The sequence below is a fragment of the Podarcis vaucheri genome, assembly GCF_965113315.1.
Source record: "Podarcis vaucheri genome assembly, chromosome: 1".
Lineage (NCBI taxonomy): Eukaryota > Metazoa > Chordata > Lepidosauria > Squamata > Lacertidae > Podarcis > Podarcis vaucheri.
The window spans coordinates 25184252-25207693 of NC_138759.1; the positions used below are offsets into that span (position 1 = coordinate 25184252).

The following is a 23442-nucleotide window of genomic DNA, read 5'->3' on the forward strand; positions in this document are numbered from 1 at the left end:
TGAAAAGACTTTTCATCTGGGCATGAAGTGATAGAAGATTGCCTTTCCTTCCAGAACAGGAAGCAGCGCCAGTCAGAGCAGAGGGGAAACCGCGCGGTTGCAAGTCGTCCCGCAGCCAACCCCGTGTTGGTTTTCTTCCTCTTTGGTTTTTCCATCTCTGTTGGGGGGTGGGGTTCCCACACCCACTTTGTATGTGGCTTTTAAAAAACAACAACGCAAAAATTTTTTGGTAGTTCCTCAGACTTTGATGCTTCCCCACGCAAACTGTTACTTCCCTCTTGTTTCTGAGTAACCGTATTTCAGCTCTGTTGATGTTAGCACAGTACCGGGTGGCGGGGGGGGGGGAGGTAACTGAGTTTGCTATTAGAGGGAGTGAAGCCTTCATCTGTAAAGGAGGATGGCATAGACATCAGATAAATAAGTCCATAAAAGGTGAAAGAAATTGTGTGTGAGAGGATGGGCGGGTGTGGGAGAAAGAGAGAGAGAGAGAGAGAGAGAGAGAGAGAGAGAGAGAAGAGTGGCCATTACAACCTCTTAGGTTGTGTGCAGTCTGTATTTATTAACAGATTGCAGGGCTTTCTACTCCATTACGTTATTACCCTTGAAATTGAACTGCATTTATAACAAATATGAAATATGTATTTTTAACACTAAAATGTAATTTTCCAACATAATACCCAAAATAAAATGCCAAGAAGCTATTAGCAGCAAATTGAATTTTTGCGGTATGTAATTTAGCATAAATAGTGACAAGTGTTTCACCTCCCTCTTCTCCCCTGCACCCCCCCCCACCACCTTAAAAATGATCCCATTAGTCATTCAGTTTAGAAGCACAGAGGCAGCAGTCGGCAAGGGTGTGCATTTTTATGTCTGCTTCAATTGCACACTTCATTTATTTGAACATGGCATAGGCGGCTTTCCCTGTCACGCAGCATCACTAGGCGATTAGCAAGTTTCGCCCTAGGGCAGCTGGGACGCTTTGCTGGGGCAGATGTTCTTTTCAGCTTATTCACTGGCCGTTCTTGGTTGTTTACCGTTGTCATGGCTACCCCTATTTCCACAGCAGCCGTGCGGCCTCCTCTTGGAGGCAAGTGAATATAGTTATAAAAGGATCATATTTTGCTCTGTGTCCCTTACTTGCCATCTGTCAACCAACTGCGCATGATGGATTCAGAAACCGATTAGGGATAACGGCAGACAAGTGATGATCCTTCTATTAAAAGTAACAGTGGTCCTGATGCAAATGGCTTTGTGGTGCCTTTGTGAGGTTTGTGGGCCCCCCTCCAATACATGGTTCTCAAGCTCCCTATATAGGCACAGAATTTTAATTCTTACTTGCTGGGGCACAGGAGTGGGGCATGTATGATGTCCTGCTATTGTGTTTGTGTACACCCTACGTACTAAGACTTAGACTGTCCAGTCTGCTCTTTTAGCTCACACACTTGCTACAGATTTATGATCTGATACATATCGGTAGGGATTTCCCCTCAGGAATAGCACTTACACACAGAAGAAGAAGAAGAGTTTGGATTTGATATCCCGCCTTTCACTCCCTTTAAGGAGTCTCAAAGCGGCTAACATTCTCCTTTCCCTTCCTCCCCCACAACAAACACTCTGTGAGGTGAGTGGGGCTGAGAGACTTCAAAGAAGTGTGACTGGCCCAAGGTCACCCAGCAGCTGCATGTGGAGGAGCGGAGACACGAACCCAGTTCCCCAGATTACGTGACTACCGCTCTTAACCACTACACCACACTGGCTCCCATTCGAAACTCCCATTGTTGTAGGCGCATTTTTGTGACAGGGAATTTCATTAGCGCAAGCAGTTTCTGATCTCTGGGCACACAGTACTGCGCCAAAAATTTCAGATTAAAACTGCAGAGTGGATGGAAAGGAGGACTTTTTTCTGCCTCCCCACTTCCAGCTACTCTGAAGGCTGGAGAAGAGACCCTCTTAAGAATATTAGGGGGACGGGCAGGGGAGGACTAGACCATGTGAAAAATGAACACAATAACTTAGCTGCAGTTCATTCATTTTCAGCTTTGTATTCTTGTTATAAAAGAACCACATACCTAGATATTCCGTTGTTGCGCCCCATAACCTAGGTTTAAGGTGCCATTTAGCTCCTAGCTTTCATATCTCAGTTTCTAACACTGCTTTCACGCTGAGTAATTGCCATAGAGCTCAATGAAACTCTTGTAACTAGTATTCCAGGCAAAAGGGAGGGTTGAGTGGAGGTGTGGAAAGCACACAGAGACTTCTCAGTTCCTGAATGGACTGCGTGACTCAGAGCTGTGAAATAAGGAAATGGGGGTCAGATGAACCCCATAATAATACCGCTGCATGCGAACACTGTGACTTTGGGGGACTGGAGCGTACCCTGAGTTTCACAGAAATCTCCATCACAACTCTGAAAGGAATTCATACACACAGAGAAAGAATCTTGTGGTACATATTTAATCTTTTGAAGGTGCCACAATACTTCTCCTGTGTTTGCATATAATGCAAAAAAGATGTTTGGACCACATGTGCCATCACCCCGATTGTTGGCCATGTTATCTGGAAAGGATATGATTTGGAATCAATGATGACACAAGGCTGTTGGAGGGTCCTTAATAAGCTAATATATGCATGAATTGTGTGAACCCTCAGATTGGACCTTTCCTGCTGCTTTGCTCCTCTCTTCATAAACCAGGATTCAGCACTTGGCCATAGCCACCTGTTGAGAGCCTCCACTTGAGACTATGATTAGCTACTTCAAAACAAGCTGGGATATCAAGCCATGGTTTAGTTGACTTAATATCCTGGCTTGCTTGGAATCTGCTAACTGTAGTTTCTGGGTGCACATGTAATGGGAAACAATAGTTTAGTGCTGAATCCTGGTTTTTTCCTGTCACTTAAATGCAGAGAGGAGCAAAGCAGCAGGAAAGGAGCTGTGTTGAGAGTACCGTATTTTTTGCACCTGACCGTAAGGCGCACCTATGTAGTGGCTGGATTCCTCTGGAGTAAATAGGGGGGGGTGTTCGGGTGCTGCTGCGCTCCGCTTTGGAGCGTTAAAGAGACACATCTTAGAGGCTGCCAAAAGTGCCCTGCAGGGGGCTCCGGCCACATTGGAGGGTAGCCGGTGCCCCCTTCTTGCCTGCGGCGGGGAACCCTCAGCCCCGCCAGCACTCGCCCTGGCACATCCGCCCTCCTTCTCCTTTCCGAGCAGCTGCTCTCCGCTGCGAAGGCAGCCGAGACACCTACAGGCGGCTGGCTGGGAAGTACGTGCGTGCGGGAAGTCCACCTGATTGACAGAGGCGATGCTGCTGCTGCTGCCGCCTTCGCCGCCACTTCTACTGCACAGCCCAGCCTGACCTGGCTCCAGGGAGGCGGTGGTGGCGCAGCAGCGCTCTGACGGGAGGGCTCTTCCCCTGCGCCCCTGAACCCCAGCAGCCTCCTCTCTGCAGCCTTCCCTCCTCCGTGCCGCACGATCCGCTTTTCACCCCTGCACTCGGGCGATTCGTCTCCAGGAACCACACATTCGATCCATAAGACGCACAGACATTTCCCCTCATTATTTAGGAGGAAAAAAGTGTGTCTTATGGAGCGAAAAATACGGTACATCCCCTTTGTGCATACCCTAGTTCAATAAACCAATGTTTTTGGTTTAGTGTTATCTGAGAACACAATAACGGCATGGCTATCCCAGCAGGAAAATGCAGAATGGTGGCCAATTCTGTAGCATTGGGACCACATATAATAATAATAAATAATACACAAACTTTTTATAAATGCGAGGATCTTTCTTTTCCCAGTTATATATATATATATTGGCAAATTTAATCTTACTTTTTGGTAACACTCGTCACTGTGGAGATTCCGTTCATTCTTTAAATTAGTGGGAGTGGAAATTGGTCCACTTGTAAATTAATGTATTTATTGGTTGATTTTTCCAGATCCTGACATTGATGCTGCCACTGCCATGATGCTTTTGAATACTCCCCCTGAGATACAAGCAGGTTGTGAGTAGATATTTCTATAGCCTATAGCACCATAGATATGTAAGCCTAACCTTCTCTTTCACAAAGCACACAGACTAGCAGGCTTAAAAATAATCATTAAAAAAAATGTTTCTGATTGAGAAACAATATTTCTCAGTTAGACCCTTGCAAATTCTCTACTTAGTATAATTTTATGGGGTGGTTCCTGTGCGTAAAATTCTATGTCTAATGAGCGACAACAATTGTGTACCTCTGAATCCAATGACTAGTGGCATGTATTAGACGTATACAATTGTCAGTCGTAATGAAGCATAGTAGCCGGATAAGTATTTTCCTTCTACAGCACAGGTAAGACAGTCACACCTAGGGCCACCACTAGAAAATTATGTTCTGCTTTCTGTTTCCACTTTTTGGGGTGCCTTTGAGAAACTTGAAGAAAGGAAGAATTAAAATTATATTCACTCTTTAATTTGAATGTTAAACTTGCATGGCTGAATCAGATCCGTTTATAAAAAAGATCAGAAAGGTGGCTTTGTCAAAGGAGCACTTGAACAGGATTTCCCCACTTCAGCGTTTTCCTAGTCCAGGTATTCACTCTTCTTTTGAAAAACCTGTTTCTGCATTAGAGAGCTCTTACCCAGATTATAAAACTTACTACATCAGAACTTATATTTTGTTTTACATGCAAACAGTCCCAAAGCCTAATAGCTCCAGGTACGTGCGGACAAATGAAATGGGAACCAGATCGTTACAAAACAGAGCCAGTGGAAATTCCTGTGGTGGTGGTGGCTAGAATAAATGTCTCTTATGGGATTCTCTGCCTGCCATGTGCCTGGTTACCAGGTTCACACATTGCATTGGTTCACATGAGCATGTGCTCAGCGAGTGCCAGGATTGTTGCTTGTAGGAGAAAATGGACTGTGTAAAACAGCATATAAATATTCCTTCTCTAAATAGAATAAACTGAGGACAGTTCCTTGTTATCACGTGGAATAAGTCCTTGATGAGTCTTGGGCAACAATCCTGTTGTTGCTGTTGTTTTTACTGGAACTGCTTTTGCGATACCTACCTTGGGTTAAGAATTTAATTTGTTCTGGAGGTCCGTTCTTAACCTGAAACTGTTCTTAACCGGAAGTACCACTTTAGCTAATGGGGCCTTCCGCTGCCGCGCGATTTCTGTTCTCATCCTGAAGTAAAGTTCTTAACCCGAGGTACTATTTCTGGGTTAGCGGAGTCTGTAAACTGAAGCGTCTGTAACCCGAGGTACAACTGTAAAGGTGGCCTGTAAAATTAAGATGTACTATGTCAATAATTCCTAAATCTGTCCCCTAACCAGAGACGGCATCACAATATGGCATCTGCTGAGGGGCCATTGCTGCTGATGGTGCTGCAGTCATTGCTGGGCAGCCACCATTGCTTGTAGTTGTGCGCAGTGGCCCCAGAGCTAGACTCTGTGACATTGCAGCAATTGCAATAATGGCCACCCACATCAGAGGAGTGCCACTACTACTGTCTCTGCTTCTCTTTAGTAAGCCACCCACCCACCTGTTCTGCAGAGATAAATAGAATAAACAGGAGGACGGGGTCATCAGCTGGCATAGGGCAGGGATGTTGGCACACTAGGGAAGCCTCCTGAGGGGGCTTCCTCAAGCCTGACCCTGAACCTTTTTAATTTCTATTTTATTTGCTAGAAAGCATTAATAATAGCTTGGAATCAATTGTTCTGTTTTTGAAGCTTACTACTACATACGGAGCTTCATTTACCAGTTGACTAAGCCGGGGGGGGGGGAATGGCTGGGATCCAATGGTGCACTAGCGGAAGAGGGGGAGAGGAGCCCTTGATTTCTGCCGATATCGCTCTCTCCCCACCACTGTTCCAGCTACAGTCCTGTGAACCAAATCCAGGCCATTTCTCAGGATTCCTCGCCCTCGGGATCAGCATTTGGGTCAAGTGAGAGTTTCTAGTGTGGACAGAGAGACTAGACCCCTCCCTCCAAATTCCACAAGCCGAACGCCCTTTGCAGTAGTTGGGACCCAAATCTATTTTACCTAGTTTATCCTGCTTTTAGATTCTAAGCAAATTTCCAAAGTGGCAAACAGTTAAGTATCCACAAAGCACAAACTAAGTTTAAGATATATCATGAAGTGAAGTCAAGCACAGCAACATCATCAGACAACAACATCATCAACAACAACAATAAAAGTAATAAGCGTCAGATAAAAACGTAAATAAAACAGTCTTCGCAAAAGTTTTCCAGAGTTAACACTGTGTTTAGTTTGGCCTTTTGAAGCTCGGGAAAAGAAAACATTCTTAATCAGATACGTAATGCAGCACGGAGAAGACAGCTGGGGCTCTCTGGGGAGCACATTCCATATACAGACTGTGCCACCTTTCTCTGGTCGCTAAATTCCTCGCAGGGCAGCAAAAGAAGGGCCTCTGGGGCAGATCTTAATGTCTGGGCAGGTTCATACAGGGATGAACAGTCTTGGGTCCCAACCATTGCGCTTTGAATGGTGCTTGGAAACAGTCAGGAAGCCAGAGAAGCTGTTTCAAGACTGTGCAAACATAGGAGCACAACAAGTGTATTGTTAAAGGGGAAAGGATATGTTGCTCTTTTCCCCTCCTGGCACTGTTCCTTCCTCCCCGCTAAAAGTGTGCACATTTTTATATTTTTCTTCTATCAGTATTTCCAGGGTGTGTGTGTGTGCGCATGCGTGCACGTGCTTCCAACCATGTATGATAGTTTCCAGATAAAAAAGTGTGCAAGAACTGAGTGAGCTGACCTGATATTTTATTTTTTTATTTTATTTTATTTTATTTTATTTTATTTTATTTTATTACTATACAGATTACACCACAGCACATTTGACCATCGTCTTTTGCACACAGTGGATATAAAGTGCTAAGATAAAAAGATGGCTGTCTTTCCATCCTCATAGCTATAATTGTAATGGGATTTCTAAGCTCAGTTGGAGATACAGAATGGTAGTTAACTCTCCAAAGCAAGCCTATGCCTTTTCTCATTTAAACTATCTGACGTGGTTCAGAATTTGCACCCTGTTTTGTTACCGAAGAGTCACTTCTGGAAACTCCAAGCAACACCCAAAATGTGGCATGCTTTCTGTAATTGTGCAAAACAAACCATAGTTGCAAATCACTGTGTGATTCCTAAGGCTTTGTAGAGGGGATAGTTACAATGAACAGTCTTGTTGTTCATTGTTATCTTTAGTACTGTACCATCAATGCATGTGGTGCTTTGCAGAGGGGTATAAGGTTCCTGCTCCCCCTCCTGTCTCCTTACCTGGCTGGCTGACTGAGCATAAAGTGTCAGGCTGAACACATTATTATTATTATTATTATTATTATTATTATTATTATTTATTTATTTGTACCCCGCCCATCTGGCTGGGTTTCCCCAGCCACTCTGGGCGGCTTCCAACAAAGATGAAAAATACACTAAAATGTCACATATTAAAAACTTCCCTGAACAGGGCTGCCTTGCACATCACGACAGTGCACTTGCTTGCTCCAGAGATTGCTGCTGATTATTTGGTGGTTTGGATGACAGAATAAGATTAGAGAGAGACCATGAACTCAAAAAAAAACCTGGCCTGTGAAGTGAAGTCAGGGTTTTGGAGAAAAACGTGCATTGATCCCTGGTCAGCAAGTTATTTTCTGCAGGGCTGTTTTGAAATGGAAATGTTGTGATAGCCTGTACCCCCACCCCACAAGCACTATGTAGGGTCATCTTATTGTCACGACTGGCACTCCTTCCTCATCTGCTGCTTGGTGGGAAACTAGGTATGGGGGGGGAAGGTGGCATTCTTCTTGACATCTGGATTTGGCCTAACTGCCCACTCATAGAGTTGTGGTTCCAGCACAGAGGAGAACAGCAGAAGAGAATGGATGGCCATAGGGGACTTTGACTGCTAAGGATGGAAGCGGCATGACATAGTTATGTAATCAGCAAGAGAGAGATTTTGTAGTACTAGACCAGCCTTCCCCAATGCAGTGCCATCCAGGTGTTATAGACTACATCACCCCCAATCTGCATGGTCAGTTGTTGGGGATGATGGGAGTTGAAGTCCAACAACATCTGGAAGGCACCAAGTTTGCTAGGTGAGAGCTTCTATGGAACTGTATGCTAACGTGGTTAATGGGTATCACTAAGCATAGGGAGGGAGCATCCCTCAAGGTATTCATTTAATTCTCATTGTATCTTTAAGGGATGACCTTGGTACCACCTCTGTGTGTTTCATACCCTTGATTTCTGTTACTGGAGCAATTTATTCATGTTAAAAGACGTTTTTTTTTATCTTACTGGTCCCAGGACACTAGGGTCTTTTGCGCTGACTATTTCATCTTTCTCCGAGAGAAAGGAGTCATTTTTCAGAAAATGGCTAGGACTTGGTTCGGGCCTTTATAGAGGCAGGCTGACAATAGTTAAGTGGTTGGAGGTGCGGGGGTCACAAACAGGGCTATGCAGGGAAGTAAGGACAGGTGTGGAAGACCACGGACATCTTTTAATGGACCCCTCCTACATCAGTGCCCCTGTCTTGGTGAACTCCCCTACTGAGGCAAGCAGAGCTACTCTTGTTTCATGCAGAATATCGACATGAACATTTGCACTAGAATAACAGCCCCCAGACCTCTTTTTATCTTCAGAGCTGTTTATACATTCCAGGTGTAAAACAGTGGGTGAAATGGCTGAACTTTCTCTGGCAAGTTCAGTGTTCTTACCCATCTCTTTTGTTTCATTGTGATAGCCACATGAAACTTCCATCGTAGATGAGGGAAGTCAGTGGTTCCACTGGGCTGGGCTGGGCTGGGCTGGAGGGATAATGACCAAAGTACATGACTGGAGTCCTCTAGACAGATTATTGTCACTAGATAATAATTCTTTAGATCTCTTGATTCTGTAGATAAAATATATCTAGTTAATTATATTTTAGAATTACTCACTTTAGAATTATTATAATCCTATTGGCTCAGTTGAATGCCATTATTTATATTTAAAAAAATGTTTAAGTTAAAGGGAACCACCTAATCTCTACCACGCATACACAACCTTACTACGCATGTGCAGTGGGGCTTATCTTCCAAGCAACTCCCATATACAGTACATGGCAAACCACTTTTTAAGAGCAGAAAAACTTAAAAGGGTGAATGGAGGACCCCACTGTTCAGAGGTGTAAAAACACCTGCTAGAGATGTTTGAGGAGTTTGCTTTCTGTGAATTCCGATGGGAAATCGTTTGATATGCACCTCCCAGACAAATGTGTGGAACGGGAAATGAGAAATTTATTCTTTTTCAGGTTTTCACTTCCCTGAATTTTGCAATAGCGTAATTCCCAGCTTTGAAAATGCACTCAAACGAAACATGTGTTTTAGAACATGCATTTAGAATTGCGTACGTTGAGAGAGAGTAATATTTGAAGATCATTTTCGTGCAAAATAATGTGAAAATGGGGATGGAACCGTACGAATGTACACATGTGGAATTGACATGTACTGACAAATTGATGAATCCATCCTTAGCTGCTGGTGTACACTTATCTCTTCCTGTCTCTCTCTGGATGATGGTTCTAATAATCAGCGACACTGCTAACTGCATAGGCATAGGTTGTCCATGCCACTTGTTCTTTATCCACTGTGTGGAGCTGCTAGCTCGTGCATTGAGAGCTGCCAAATCTTAAATGGCATGGAAAGCACTACTAAAAGGCAAAAACATTTTTAACACAAATTTTCATTTTGATTTGCAACGTACCCTGCACAAATTGCTGAGAGCTTCAAAGAACTTCAGGCATTTAAATAAAAAAATCCTGACCTAGCAGTCCATAGTGTACCACAAAGAAGAGTAGAACGGAAAAGGGAAGACATAAACAAATATAAAATGTAGACATATGATACAGATTTGCAGGCATGTTGCTGACACAGAGGTTCTTAAGCGGCTGCTGACAATGTTGCTAATAAAAAATAAAAAATGATTCTAGGATTAGGTTTGAGGAGGGATTTAATGAGGCGAGTGTGCAAAAGGAAGCTGAAGCAAGAGACCAGATAAAAGTAAATAGAGTTTGGAGTGGAAGCAGTAATAGTGAGCATGGGGGCCAGCCTGTTATGGCCGATGTGCCCAAATGGGGCAACAGGGACCATTAGGAACTTGAAGGGCATTTCCCAGGTTGAGACAACACGGGCTGGGGCAGGCAGCCGAGTCATTTGATAGTTTCTTTCATTCATTTTCCTAAATTGGTATCCCACATTGTCCTTGCCATGCTTAAGGTGGATTGAAAAAAATCCTTTCCTGGGCTTCAGCAGATGCACAGCTCCTTATGGCTTTACCCCAGTTAGCTATAGTGTGCTAAGCAACCTGTAGCAGGCAACAGGATCGCCTGCAGCACAAATTCCAATTAGTAAAAGGTAAAAAAGGTAAAGGACCCCTGGACAGCTCAGTCCAGTCAAAGGCAACTATGGGGTTGCGGCGCTCATCTCACTTTCAGGCCGAGGGAGCCGGCATTTGTCCACAGACAGCTTTCCAAGTCATGTGGCCAGCATTACTAAATCACTTCTGGCACAGTGGAACACCGTTGACGGAAACCAGAGCGCACGGAAACGCCGTTTACCTTCCCGCCGCAGCGGTACCTATTTATTTACTTGCACTGGTGTACTTTCGAACTACTAGGTTGGCAGGAGCTGGGACAGAGCAACGGAAGCTCACTCCGTCGTGGGGATTTGAACCGCTGACCTTCTGATCGGCAAACCCAAGAGGCTCAGTGGTTTAGACCACAACACCACCCCTATTCAATTAGTAACGGTATGTGCATGTAGGGCAGAGCTGCCCTCCTGACTCCATCAGGGCTGCTTATCAGGTTGTGTTCACCTGACACTTCCATCACATGGCCCTTATCTTGCCCCATCCCAGTCCAGGTTTGCAGCAACAATGCTGGTGTCAGGAGGGTGGCTCTGCTCCACCCCACTACATCCCCTACTACTGGTTGCCATCACAGATATGCGAAGTACCACAAAAAAGTCACAGTTTCAATCTCCAGCACCTGCAATTAAAATAATATTCGGTAGCAGGACTAAGGGAAGCCTCCTGTGCCTACTACCTCTGTGCAGGAGGCCGGGAGTTGCTGCTAGTCGGAGTAGATTTGTAGTGGGCTGGGTAGACCGAAGTCTGGCTTCTGTGTCCCAGGTTCCAGCTGCGCTGATGTTGACTTGCTTAATGCAAGATCCGAAATAATGGCATGAAGTTGATTTCAGATTCTGGGCTAAGTGGGAAATCTATTTAGCTTTAACTGTTCTTATAGTCTGTGCTGATGTGGTTAGACTTGTGCCTCTGAACGGAGGAGGTGGTGGGTGAAGGAAGTTTGCAATCGCACAGCCTGATTAGGAACATTACATCTGCGCCTGCATAAAGAAAATGTCATTGGTGCAAAAGTGGCACACAGTTCAGCAGCCGCCTTGGGCATTTGATGTCCATTTCAATTTGAGTGCCATGAAGCCTGAGCATTGGGAGGCAACGTTTTCCCATGGAACAAAGACGTTTCTATTGAACACTCTTGAATAGATGTATAGGGCCTCTTTTGAGCTAACTTCAGTTTCCTCCAAATGATCTCCCTTGTTGTGTGATGGGTACCCTTACACTGTGGAACATCTGCTGGAAATATCAGCAAAAGCCTAATTATTTTAATGGGCTCGAAGTGACATTTCCTTAGGACAAAAAAGGAAGAGAAAAAAAGATTATTTTGCAGGAAAATGTACAATTTTCTGTCATCTGATGGGTGCAACAAGAGTTAAGGCTTGTAAATTAAATCTGTCATTCCTGGCAATCCTTTGCTTACAGTGTATGCTAATGGCTCGTGCAATTAATGGGTGCCTTATTTATTCTGTTCTCTTTGTCCAGTATTAAATGCTGGCAATAGAAACTAGAAGGTGGATTCTGATGGTGCAATTAGATGTTACAGGGCACGGATGGGGAACTTTTGGCCCACTAGGTTGCGTTGGACTTCAGCTGCCACCAGCCCCAGCCAGCATGGCCAGTAGTAAGGGATGATGGAAGCTGGAGTACAGCAACATCTGGAGAGCTACATCACTAGGGAAGAGGAGGTTGGCAGCAGTCATGTGCCCCCATAACATCTGGCTAGATCCCATGACCGAAATTTATTAGAAGACACTATATATTGTTCTACCTGCTTGTATTGTGGTTAAAAATGGGGGGGGGGGGTTGGACCACAATCAAGAAACTGGGTTCCACAGAGATGCGTGATTACTTTTTCTTTCATAGAATCTCTTAGCAATTTGCATTTGTTTTTAAGGTGGACGTTACTTTAAATAGGATTTCTAATGAATATGTTGGTGGGCTGACTGTTTCGTGGCGAATTTTTCTGCTGTTTTATCCGTTTTGGCTATTTTCCTTGTAACAGTTGTAGAATATGAATTTGGGATGTGTGTGTGTGTGTGTGTGTGTGTGTGCTTATCTTGTAAGCATCCATGAGCACCCTTTTGGGAACTGAAAGACAAGGTAAAAATAAATAAACATTATGCGAAACCTTGCCTTCATTTTAATGTGAGTAGGGAGTTGCTCTGAGCTAAACAGGTGTCTGAAACACAAGCACATAGTTTTACAAGGGAAATGGGGGAGAAGTGGGAGCATATAAATGAATTGCCTCAGTTTTGCTGATTCTTTCTTTCTAAGCACAGTTCACTTCATTTTCACTCAACTAACGTTTAAGGTTGCCTCTTTCAGATCTTTAGTCAAATTGTGTCCATTTCTTGAGGGGTGGGGTTATGTTGGGGTAGTTTGTTAATGTATTTTTAGAAGCTAAGAAGAAAAAGGAAAAAACAATCAGTTTATTCGAGAAAGTGCCTCTCTGTTTCTGAGTAATCATGGTGAGGATTTTGATGTCACCCTTAAGATTGCTCACCTTTGGAAGGAGTTTCCTTTGGCGTTGTATATGTGTTTCCTCACAAGTAAAATATGTGAGATCCTGTTATCTTGAGAGGCCATGGATTGAACTTGGACACCTTACAAAGATACGTCCTATTCTCTGACACAGGGCAGAAGATGCACCAGGGTCAACTGGTAAATCTCTTGAGTAATTTGGCATACATCGGCAAGAGTTTTTGTTTCCCACTTGTTTAACAAAACATTCCCCCCACACCTAAATAAGACTGCTGAAATGAAGAAAGCTAAGTAGGAATGATCTTTATGTGTGAAGGGACTGTGAGCTCAGTTCAGTTCTGGTACAAAAGAAGAAAAAAATCTGGGTTCAGAATATTCTTGGAGAGTAATTCTGTGTATCATTTGTGTGTGTCTCTAGCTGGTCAATCTTCAGGTTCTAGTAAGAAAACAGAGTTGATCTGGCAAGCATTAAGTCTTTCCACTCTTATTCCACCTGCACATGTTGACTTCTCCCAAGAGGTCAGTTGCTGGAGTGAGATTTGATCAGAGGAGCTCTCATGCTTTGTCAGTATGTTGCACTGACTGATCTATCACAACTTTCTGTGGCTACACTTGACTCATGAAATATCACATGCAACTCTTTCCTAAGTTGTTTATATATATATATAAATTTATGAAGCAGCAATTCTTCTTTCCCCCTGCTCCAATGAAGCTTGATATTTTAATAAACATGTCAGTTTCACAACTGAGCTAATTTGTCCTCCTCTTTTTCTTGCAATTTGCCTCCAGTTCCTCCCGGAGTTATCCAAAATGGAGCTCGCATTCTGAGTAGAGGAATCTTCCCAGGAGTCAGGCCACTGCCAATAAACCCAATCGGAAGCATGGCTGCTGCAGTAAGGTAAGTACAGAATCAGTGGTGCAGTGGGAGATGGCAAAGAACTTTGAAAGGAGAACTCTTTGAGAGAGCGCTGCTGAACTTGCAACAGGTTTATTTGCAAGATCATTGACAGATTTTCAGTGCAACTTCTACACCACAATTTACTTCCTTTTGAAGCAAAATCTAGAGGTGTCCTTTCTCTGTGGCTGTGGCCACACTTTGCACACAAGTAATGCAGCTTTTCAGATTCGTAGAGAAACATTTACTAGAAAAACAAATTTATCCAGCTTTTTACTCTGTTCTTATTTGTCAAGGGGTGGCTCTAGCATACAATTCTCCCAGAAGCAATTGCCATGTCAGGCAAAATATTAAATGCATATTTTTTATTTTATTACATTTTTACATATTTCACTGAATGTTAAGACATGTCTTAGATTTGGGTCTTTCTTTTCTTTCTTTTCTGGTCTATTCTCACTATTTCAGTACCATCAGGGAATGCTTTATCCTTGCCCCCCCCCCAAAAAAAAATTGCAACTGGTCAAGTTCCCATAGTCTACTTGATCACAAGATTATGTACAAATGACTACTTGTGTGCTCACAACATAAGAAAAATGCAGTATTTCAGCTAAGTATTTAGCCAACATGCTTAAGTACACTTTTTTTCTCTGTGTGTGTGTTTTGTTCATTACATCTCACAGTTGTAGCCTGTTTAAGCCATTTGTAGACTGTTCCCTTTTCAAACAGTAATTGAATGAATGAATTTCATTGTTTCCCAGTTTCTGTGCAAGCTCACTTGGCTGCTGGCCCTTGATCCAATTAGTTAGTGATCTTTTGCAATCATTTCACCTTTGAGTGTCCAACCCAAGGTGTTGTGAATTGTTTGGATAATGTGCATTGTTCAAAAATACTAAAACCCAGGGCGAATTCGCCACTTGACATACGTAAAGATTAGCCATGGGAGATTATGTCATTATGCTGCTGTTGTCCTTTTGGCTTAAACCACATAAATAGATCTTTTGTTTCAGTCTAATCTGTAAATGGAAATTGACTATTTTTAGTGTGTTGAATCATCATTATTTAGCACTAAAGCTGCCCCAACAGAACATGATTTTTTTGACAGCAGCTCTTATTTCACTATATCCACGCTGCTTTTCAGTTGCTTCTTGCTGCTATTTTTGCTTCCTGTTTTTACTTTTCTGTTGTTGTTTTTTAGGAAGCAAGCCCATACAAATTATAAATCATCATTATATTGTTCTGAAGAGCAATTCTTGACTAGTATGAATTGGTAGTCTGTGGTCAATTTTTTACAGGTGAATTGTCAGGTTGACAAGAGTGGTCTCTGAAATTTTCTTGTAATTACTTATTTTAAAATGTGCTCCTATCTGATTAAATTAAGCCATAATCACAAGAAAACATTTGCCAACAGCAAGGGTTATTCTACGCTCCCATTCATTACATTTGGAACTTACACATAATGCCTTCCCAGGGAAGAGTGTCCATGGATCTGCCTTCCCCAACTTGGAGCCCTCAAGGTGTTTTAGATTACAGCTGCCGTTAGCCCATGACTATGCTTGCTAGGGCTGATGGGAGTTGTAGTCCAAAGACTATGGGGGGCACCACATTAAGGAAGGCTGCCATAGACTGTATTGGGGAACTTTCATGTAATGGGATCTCCTACTAAATGGGACCATATTTTTGTCATTGCCTCCATTGCTACTTTTTTGAGGTGGAGCAATGATGAAAAAAGTTAATGGGAACGTGATAAAAGCGAATGATTGCAAGGACTTTTCATTGCGAATGGAAGCTAGAAGCTTAATGACCAAGAGCCTGAACCAGGAATCCAGAAGTCCCTGGTTCAGATTTCATTTCTGCCATAAACAAGCTGTTCTCTCTGTTCCACCCTGTGCATTATAATGTATAAAGGCCAAGATGGAGGTGTGAATGGGACCAGTGGTGGAGGAACCCTCTCCGGCACCCGGGGCAGGATGCCAAGGAGTGGGGCGAACCGCCCGTGGGCGCACGAGCGGCAGCCTGTATGGTTGCCATGTGAGTGGCAGCCCATACAGATGGCACGTGAGCGGTGTCCATACTGACTGCATGTGCGCCCTCGGCCACTCTACAGCTGGGGGGAGGCAGTGGGCCATCTTGTCACACACACCCCCAGAGTGGTACCCGGGGCACGCCCCCTTCATACGCCCCTGAATGGGGCATCTTTACAACCCTAATTGCCGCTTTTCTTCTTCTTTTCCTTTTTGGTGGCAGGGGGGTGGATTGGAATCGGCAGTTGCCAGCCCAGATTTTTTTTCTAAGCCTAGCTGCTTCACTGGAAGGGATTTTAGCGGGGGCGGGGGGCGGATGGCAGAAGGAAAATTGGTGCCAAGGTACCAGCTCTGGCCCCACCCACTTTTGGCCTTGGCTCCTCCCATGTCTCACATGCGGCCTTTGAGGGAATTCCTGAGGGATAAAAATGGTTACCTCCGCCTGCCTCCCTCCCCACTACAAATGTTTGGCATTCCTGCTCAGTATTTAGACATGTTCATGTACACTACCTTGCATACAAGGAAAAATGAGAGCGTACACTCCAGCAATGTCTGGGGAAATAACTCTTTTCCGCGCCCTCATGCTGAGAAAAACATGCAGATTATGCTACCTGTTTTATTCTGCACTGTTGAACTGTGGTCAGCAATTAGTTTTTCATCAGAACCAGCTGGAGAAGGGTGGGTGGGTAATAAAGCAAAGGCCCAACTGTATTATTTTTACCTCAGTTCTGCTCTTGGTTTGGTGAAAAGAGATCAGTTTGACTCTGGGACTTCATTTTCAGCTTCTAGTTTGAGGCCTGCCTTCTGTCATTATTTTATACCCATACCTATTTTGTACAAATTTGATCTTTTTTCATAAATAAACAAAATGTATTTATTTGCCTTTTTTTTTACATGCTTCCCCCCTCCCATGCCTTTTTAAGTGGCCATTTTGACACTTTGAGTAGCACCAAAGCAAAATTAACCATTGTAGCATGTAGTGTAGGTACCAGGCATACGCAGACCTGACCACATCTTCCCAAATGAGAAGCCAGCAAGTGTGTTTGCAAATAAATAAATCTGGACTATTTAAAGGGTTCCCCTTGTTCAATCCGAAAAACACTTTATACGTCGCAGAGCAGAGGTTGCTTTTGGGAATACAGGATTCTGGAAACATATGCCATGTTGATACCGATGCTCTCAGGGGTGAACTTCCCTCCGCATTGACAGTGCACACCTTTGCATTAATGCTACATCTGTTCTGATAATAGTCAAAGCCCCGTTTTATTAGCAGATCATTACACAGGCTGTGTTTGCAGTGGAGCTTTGCATATATAATTATGATGTGAAATCCCTCCTGTAAGTTTTCCTGCCAATAATACAACAGACTTAGCTGCATTGATTTGTACTCTTTGACCCACTGGGATGGGACCTGATTATGCTAGGGAATACTGCTTAGTGCTAATTTACTCCCTTAGAACCAGAAGTGCCTGAGAAAACATTTCTCCCGCTTTGAAATGGAAACTCTTCCACGTCGCTGCACAGAAGTGTGGGAAAATATGGAGTAGCGAAAGCTACTAACTTCCCAGATTCACCAGCAACTAAAAGCTGCAGTCTTCACAAAGATTATTCTCCGGAACAATTACATTTGTCCATACAACACTATACTTTGCTCTTAACCAGAATCAATAGAGAGGGGGCACTGTGCACGCACAGAGAGAGGTGTCAGAACTAAGTTTTAGGCAGCTGTCAGAGGATAGCTTCAAACCAAGAACCAGGAGCTGAACCAAGAATTCAGAACCAAGATCCATCTAGAAATATACCGAGGAAAACCTTGTTGCTCAGGAAAATTCCCAGCCCATTTATAGCCCTTCTTGTCCAAAGCCCAAGGACAATTCACTGCCATGAAAATAAGCAATGCTGAAGCTTTGGTTGCTCACCACAAGCGGTAGGCCTCACACACAAATGATGGTTCCTGGTTTACACCTTTGCAGCTCTTTACAAAAAGGCTTTTTCAAGAGTAAGAAGAAGTCGCTACTTATTTAATTTATTACCCACCCTTCACTATCCCAGGACAGGTCACAACCATTTTAAATTCAATATTCGAGCCAATTAAAAACAAATTAGCAGTCACAGGAGTTGGATGGGCCCTGTAAACACATATCCCATAGGCCCTTCATTTAGACCCGAAAATGAACTGGTAACCAATGCAGCTGTTTTCAAACAGAAGTTATGTGAGTGTTAAAAGGTACCCCAGCAAAGTTGCAACGTTAACTGCCTTGGGGTTCAGGGACTAACAATGAATGGGTGCCAACTGCAAAAAAATATCAGGCAAGCCTAGAAATTCTGAAGTGTTTAGTTTTGTTTAATAAATACAATTAAATAGTCATGCTACGTTAGATCACTCTATAAGCCTAGAGCATCAGAAAACATACCCTAATTGGCATTTGCAACTCAGTATTTTCAGGAAAAGCCACGTCACCGTGGGCAACCCCACTGCTCTTCTCTGTGCAACCAAGCCCCTACTGTTTAAAAAAGCAGCAATCTTTGGGTGGTCAGATGGACTTCTTCCATGGGATGCCAGTGGAGAGAAAAATGTTATATCGGAATGGAGACTCCATGTGGACTTCGGGATCTGATATAACTTTTTCACAAAGATTTTTATGTGGGTGAGTGTGAAATAGAGAGGGGGGTGAAACATGTGGCAACATGTATTCTTTTTAATTTCAGTCAGGTGTCATAAAGAATACACTTTCCATTCAGACAGCCCCAGACTCAAGCCCCAGCATCTCTAATTCAGAAGATTGGGTACCAGGTGGCAGGAAGGATCTTTGCCTGGGTTCCTGGAACAGCCACTGCCTCTCAGAGCAGACAATATTGTGCTAGATGGGCCTGCTATATAAGGCAGCTTCCAAGGTCCCTGCAAGCTGCAATTGCCAGCATCCAGGAAGCTTGGAGAAATACTGGCTACATGCCGTGGGGCAGATTGCTAATGCCGTTAGTGGTGGCACCCCATGTTCTTCTCCTGTCGGGCTAAACAGGTGGCCCTTGCTTTCTGTGCTCCTCATCTGCCTAGCCCAGTGGGAGAGAGTTGAGAGGGGAGTGGACCTCCAGAGGGTTGGCAGAAGGGAAGCAGCTTCCCAGGGCTCTCTTAGCAACTTAGATCAGGGTGGGTTGCCCATTGACTGTTAATGGTTTGTGCACAAATCAGTAGACTAGTATATGTTTCACCTCAATTATCCATCTGCAGTTTTGGATACGAGGAGGCAACCTGGTTTGCATCTATGAACACACACAGACACACCCCTTACCATCTAAACAAGTTCGGTAAAATTAAAATATGGTAGTGCACCGATTGGCCTGTAAAGCTGGATATGTTCTCTCTTACACAGAGTCTGCCATGCTGTGCAACTTCTCACCTATTGTGCTCAATCTCTTCACTCCCTCGGAGCAAGAGTGTTCTTGCCAAGTGTCGTGCAAAGCCTCAGTGGCACATCCTCTTGACTGCATCGCATTAATTCAGCAATTGCCAGAACTGGTAAAGGCAAAAAAATAATAATAATGATGACCCAAGTCACTTAAGTCTTTCCCCTAAATTGTGCTGATCTGGAGCATCATCTTCAAAACGTACCATTTTGGCTTAAAAACCAAGAAATCTGCCACTTCAAAGGGCGTCACGTGCTTCTTCCTTAATGAATGGTTTTAAGGAGCTGGTTTTAAATGCACCGTACCATTGTTTTGAATATGGATGACTTCTTCTCTAAAGCATTTGGCATCATTTAATGACAACCCCTGCAGTGGTGACACCGTTTCAGAGTGAATGCATCTGGCGTGCTGCACAATCATGAATGACATTGCGTTTAGCTATTAATAATTGAAAGAGCTTTGTCTTTGTCTTTTCCCCCCCTGCTGGGTTCTGCATATAATTTATGGATCATAAACTACCTCCTAATGTCCAAGGGGAAAAAAAATGTTATTGAGCAAGAAAGGATGGAAATTTGGAAGGGGAGGTGGCAACTTGTGGTTGTTGTTTTTTTAACATTTGTCTCTCTCAGGAAAAGAAAGGTCTTTGCAATCTTGCCAGCTTCTCATACGTGTTTATTTTTGGTTTTATCATTTCAAAAGCTTAACATGATAACTAATAGAAGTTTCTTTGTGGCAAATGGTGACACCATGGTTAAATGTAAAGTGTATGAGCAGCTGTGAGCCTCAGACTCATATACTACATCCTTTCCTAGCTCACCATGATCAGAAGCGCATAATTTTGCAGTTTCTGGCAAACCATAGCTTGCTGTTGTGTCACAACACAGCAAACTCTGGTTTTGGGTTTGTTTGTTTTTTTGCAAAACAGGGCCTCCTCTCCCTGCACACGCACCCCCGTCTCTTCTGGGTGTCACCCCAACCCTCTGGATCAAAATGGGATGCTCAGAAGCTGTGCAGGAGAGGAGAGAGAGAGCGGGGAAGTCCTGTTGCACAGGTAGAAATCCTGTGCTAAATAGGACAACTTTGTTGAATACAAGCCATAGTTTGGTGTGCTGAGACACAGCTATAATTAAAACAGATTCAAAGCAAAGAAATCAGGTGTTTTCTCATACAAATCTTTATTGTTTTAGCTCATTGTAAGCCAATTAGAGTTTAGTTTCATTTTTAAAGTTGTGCGTGCATATATTCAACTTGGGCAGTTCACTACCATTGGATGGCTAAAAATATCACTGGTTTCAAAAAGATCTAGATCAAGCTCGTGTAGAATAAGGCAGTACTTTTGCTACATACTTTAAACAAGACTTAAAGCACAGGCATAGGCATAGCCAAGGGGGCAGAGGGCAGCTGCCCCCCCCCATGAAGTAAATAAATAAAAAGTACTTAACTAACTGAGGTTCTGCCCCATAACATAAAGCCTGCCCCCCCCCAATATAAAGCCTGGCTTCTGCACTGAGTAATATGATTTGTGTCTGTGGTCTTGCTAGAGTTACGTATTGCAACTTACCTAGCCCTAAGCAAAGTTTTTTTAAAAATGTGAGGCTCAGTGTAAAACACAGGGCTTGGGGACCCATGGAGTCTACCCCCCAAGTGCCCCTGCTAGCAGGGTACAAAAAAGCAAGGGTGATACCCCCTCTGCCAAGTTCCTTGTCCCTCTTTTCCTCCCCCCTCCCACAACAAACTACAAAGCACCATATTTCCAGATTGTGCAAAATGCTTTCTTCACTTATTTCTCCTTGAAAATATTTTTGTGTTTCACCACTAAGAACAGGTTCAGCACTGTCTGTTTATTAAGATGATTCGAGGAAATGTTTGTTGTTGTCTCAGTCCCTATAAGTATTTTGCAAGGAATGGATCAGGTGTTTGGGAACTTTTGGCCCTCTAGATGTTGCTGAACTACAGCTCCCATCAGCCTCAGCAGGCATGGTCAGTGACCAGGGATGATGGGAGTTGTAGTTTAGCCACAACTGGAGGGCCAAAGGATAACCCACCTTGGAATGGATTCTTCTCACCTTTTCTCCTGGCTTCTTATGCTGTTGCTCCATGATAGGCTTCCCCAGCGTGGTCCTGGCTGGGGCTGATGGACGTTGAAGTGCAAAACATCTAGAGGGACCAGGCTGAGGGAGGCTGCCCTATGGTCTATCATAATGGCTGAAGCCAGATACAAGATTGGTAGATCCAGCCTGAAATCTGACCTAATGACTACTTCTGATGGTCTTAAACATCACTTCTGCGGAAGATGATATTAAGACCTGGAGTGGCTTCTCTCAAGTGTCATCGAAACGCTTTGCATTTTCAGTTCTTCTCTGATTAGTCATACAGTCTGAGAATCAAGTAGGGCAGAATTAAGGGCACTTGTAAATCACAGGACCTCACTTTATTAAACTGACATAAGAGGGAATGTATATTCTCCAGTGTACTTTAGGACAATCCCTTTGAGTTAAAATGAAGTTATCAACAGGTCCTTAATGATTATTTTGTATTAGTGTTTTATGCAGCATTGGAAACCCAGTTGTGTCAAGGAGCCCTACAGTTAATACCTGTAGCTCTGGAAGTTTGAGGGAATCTGTTTTTGCATGTTCCTCTATGAAATTTTATTCATTTTATGCCTCTTATGATAATATGCACATCACACTTTAGCTGACCACTGGATTTAGCACTTCTCTTTTGTAGTTCTCAGAAATTTGGAAAAATCAAATATTTATTTAGATATGTACAGAGGCGGATATGGGGGAGTGCGGCTGGTTCAGTTGCACTGGGCGCAGAGCCTTGAGGGCCACCACAGGGGGCGCTGCAACAGTGATGTGGAATGGGAGGCGGGGGGTGCCAGATTTTGGCTTCGCAAATTTGAGACCCCAAGGTCTACCACTGAGATGTAGCTTGTATTAATATTGAGAAGAATTGTTTCACAAATTGCAGATTGATGCAGAAGCGAAATTAGACAGAATGATGGGTAAAAACATGCAAAAGTGACCCTGATCCAAAATGGAATGGTCATCTCTACCTGTAAAAAGAAAATGGTCTTGCCTTAATATATAGCTCAACTGTAAAAGTAGTATTTGCAGGATGCCTCATACTAACAAATTTGCAGTTGCGACGACCCTCATAATACAGCGAGGGGGAAAAGTATTTGATCCCCTGCTAAATTTGCCTGTTTGCCCTCTGACGAAGAAATGACCAGTCCATAATTTTAATGGTAGGTTTATTGTAGCTGTGAGAGATCAAATACTTATTTCACTCATTATAATGCACATCAATCCTTGACTTTTGTCTTCTGGGTTTCTGGGGTATTTCCTGTTGTTATTCTGTCTCTCACATCTACATTAAACCTACCATTAAAATTATGGACTGGTCATTTCTTCGTCAGAGGGAAAAGGGGCAAATTTAGCAGGGGATCAAATACATTTCCCTCCTCACTGTAAGCTAGAATCCATATTTTCCCCAGAATATGGCTAAATGACAAAATGACTGCAGAGTACTTCTTTATATCTTAGTGTGTTGTATAGCAAAAATACAATACAAAGTACATTTGTCAGTTTTATTTTTTTAAAATTCCCTTATTGTTGCTTTTTTCTGTTCAGACTTCCCTGTTCTTGTGTAAATAATAGACTGTTCTCCATATGCTATGGAAAATCCCCTGTGACAGTATATAACATTTTCCCCTCACAGTTCTGCCCGTGATGTGTTTGGATAGAAATGTGGCTGCATCTTCCAGCACCCCTCCTCTCCAAACAGATTCAAAAAGCACATGACACTATACTGCATTGATTTGATTTGATTTGATTTGATTGTTTTGAATTTTATTTATCATGAGCCATCATGGGAGGGTATCTACCCTGAAAGGTGGCCTAAAATTGTGCAACAAGTAAAAATTAAAAAAAGGAATATTTGTGTGTTAGTACATATGCAGTCTGGTATTGGGGCCAACAGATGGTTTATTAGAAAGCAGTAGTTACCCTGTAACTTTAGTGCTGTTGTGTTGACATGTTTTGTGTAGCAAAACTTGGAGGAAGGCTAGGGTAGAAATGTCACACCGTACTTCTGCTACTAAGTACGCAGGCTTAATTTGTTTGCAAATTCTGTCATTCTTAAATGGTCCAAATGATCTAGAAACTGTGTAAAAGACTCAGTAACATGAAAAGGCTAGGTGCTGAACTTTCAATTCAGCCAGCTGATTAAATGTG

The 23442-nt window shown here is 43.2% G+C and overlaps 1 protein-coding gene across 7 annotated transcripts in view; it reads left to right on the forward strand.

Moving 5' to 3' along the window:
- FOXN3 (forkhead box N3) overlaps positions 1 to 23442 on the forward strand; it is a 191370-nt gene that overhangs the window by 162988 nt on the left and 4940 nt on the right. For 5 of the 7 annotated variants that reach the window (XM_082233459.1, XM_082233457.1, XM_082233458.1 and 2 more), the window contains exons 5-6: positions 3936 to 4001; positions 13673 to 13781. In XM_082233459.1, the coding sequence (XP_082089585.1) occupies positions 3936 to 4001; positions 13673 to 13781 (175 nt within the window). The remainder of the gene's footprint in view (positions 1 to 3935; positions 4002 to 13672; positions 13782 to 23442) is intronic. The other 2 variants (XM_082233461.1, XM_082233462.1) reach the window with 2 other exon arrangements.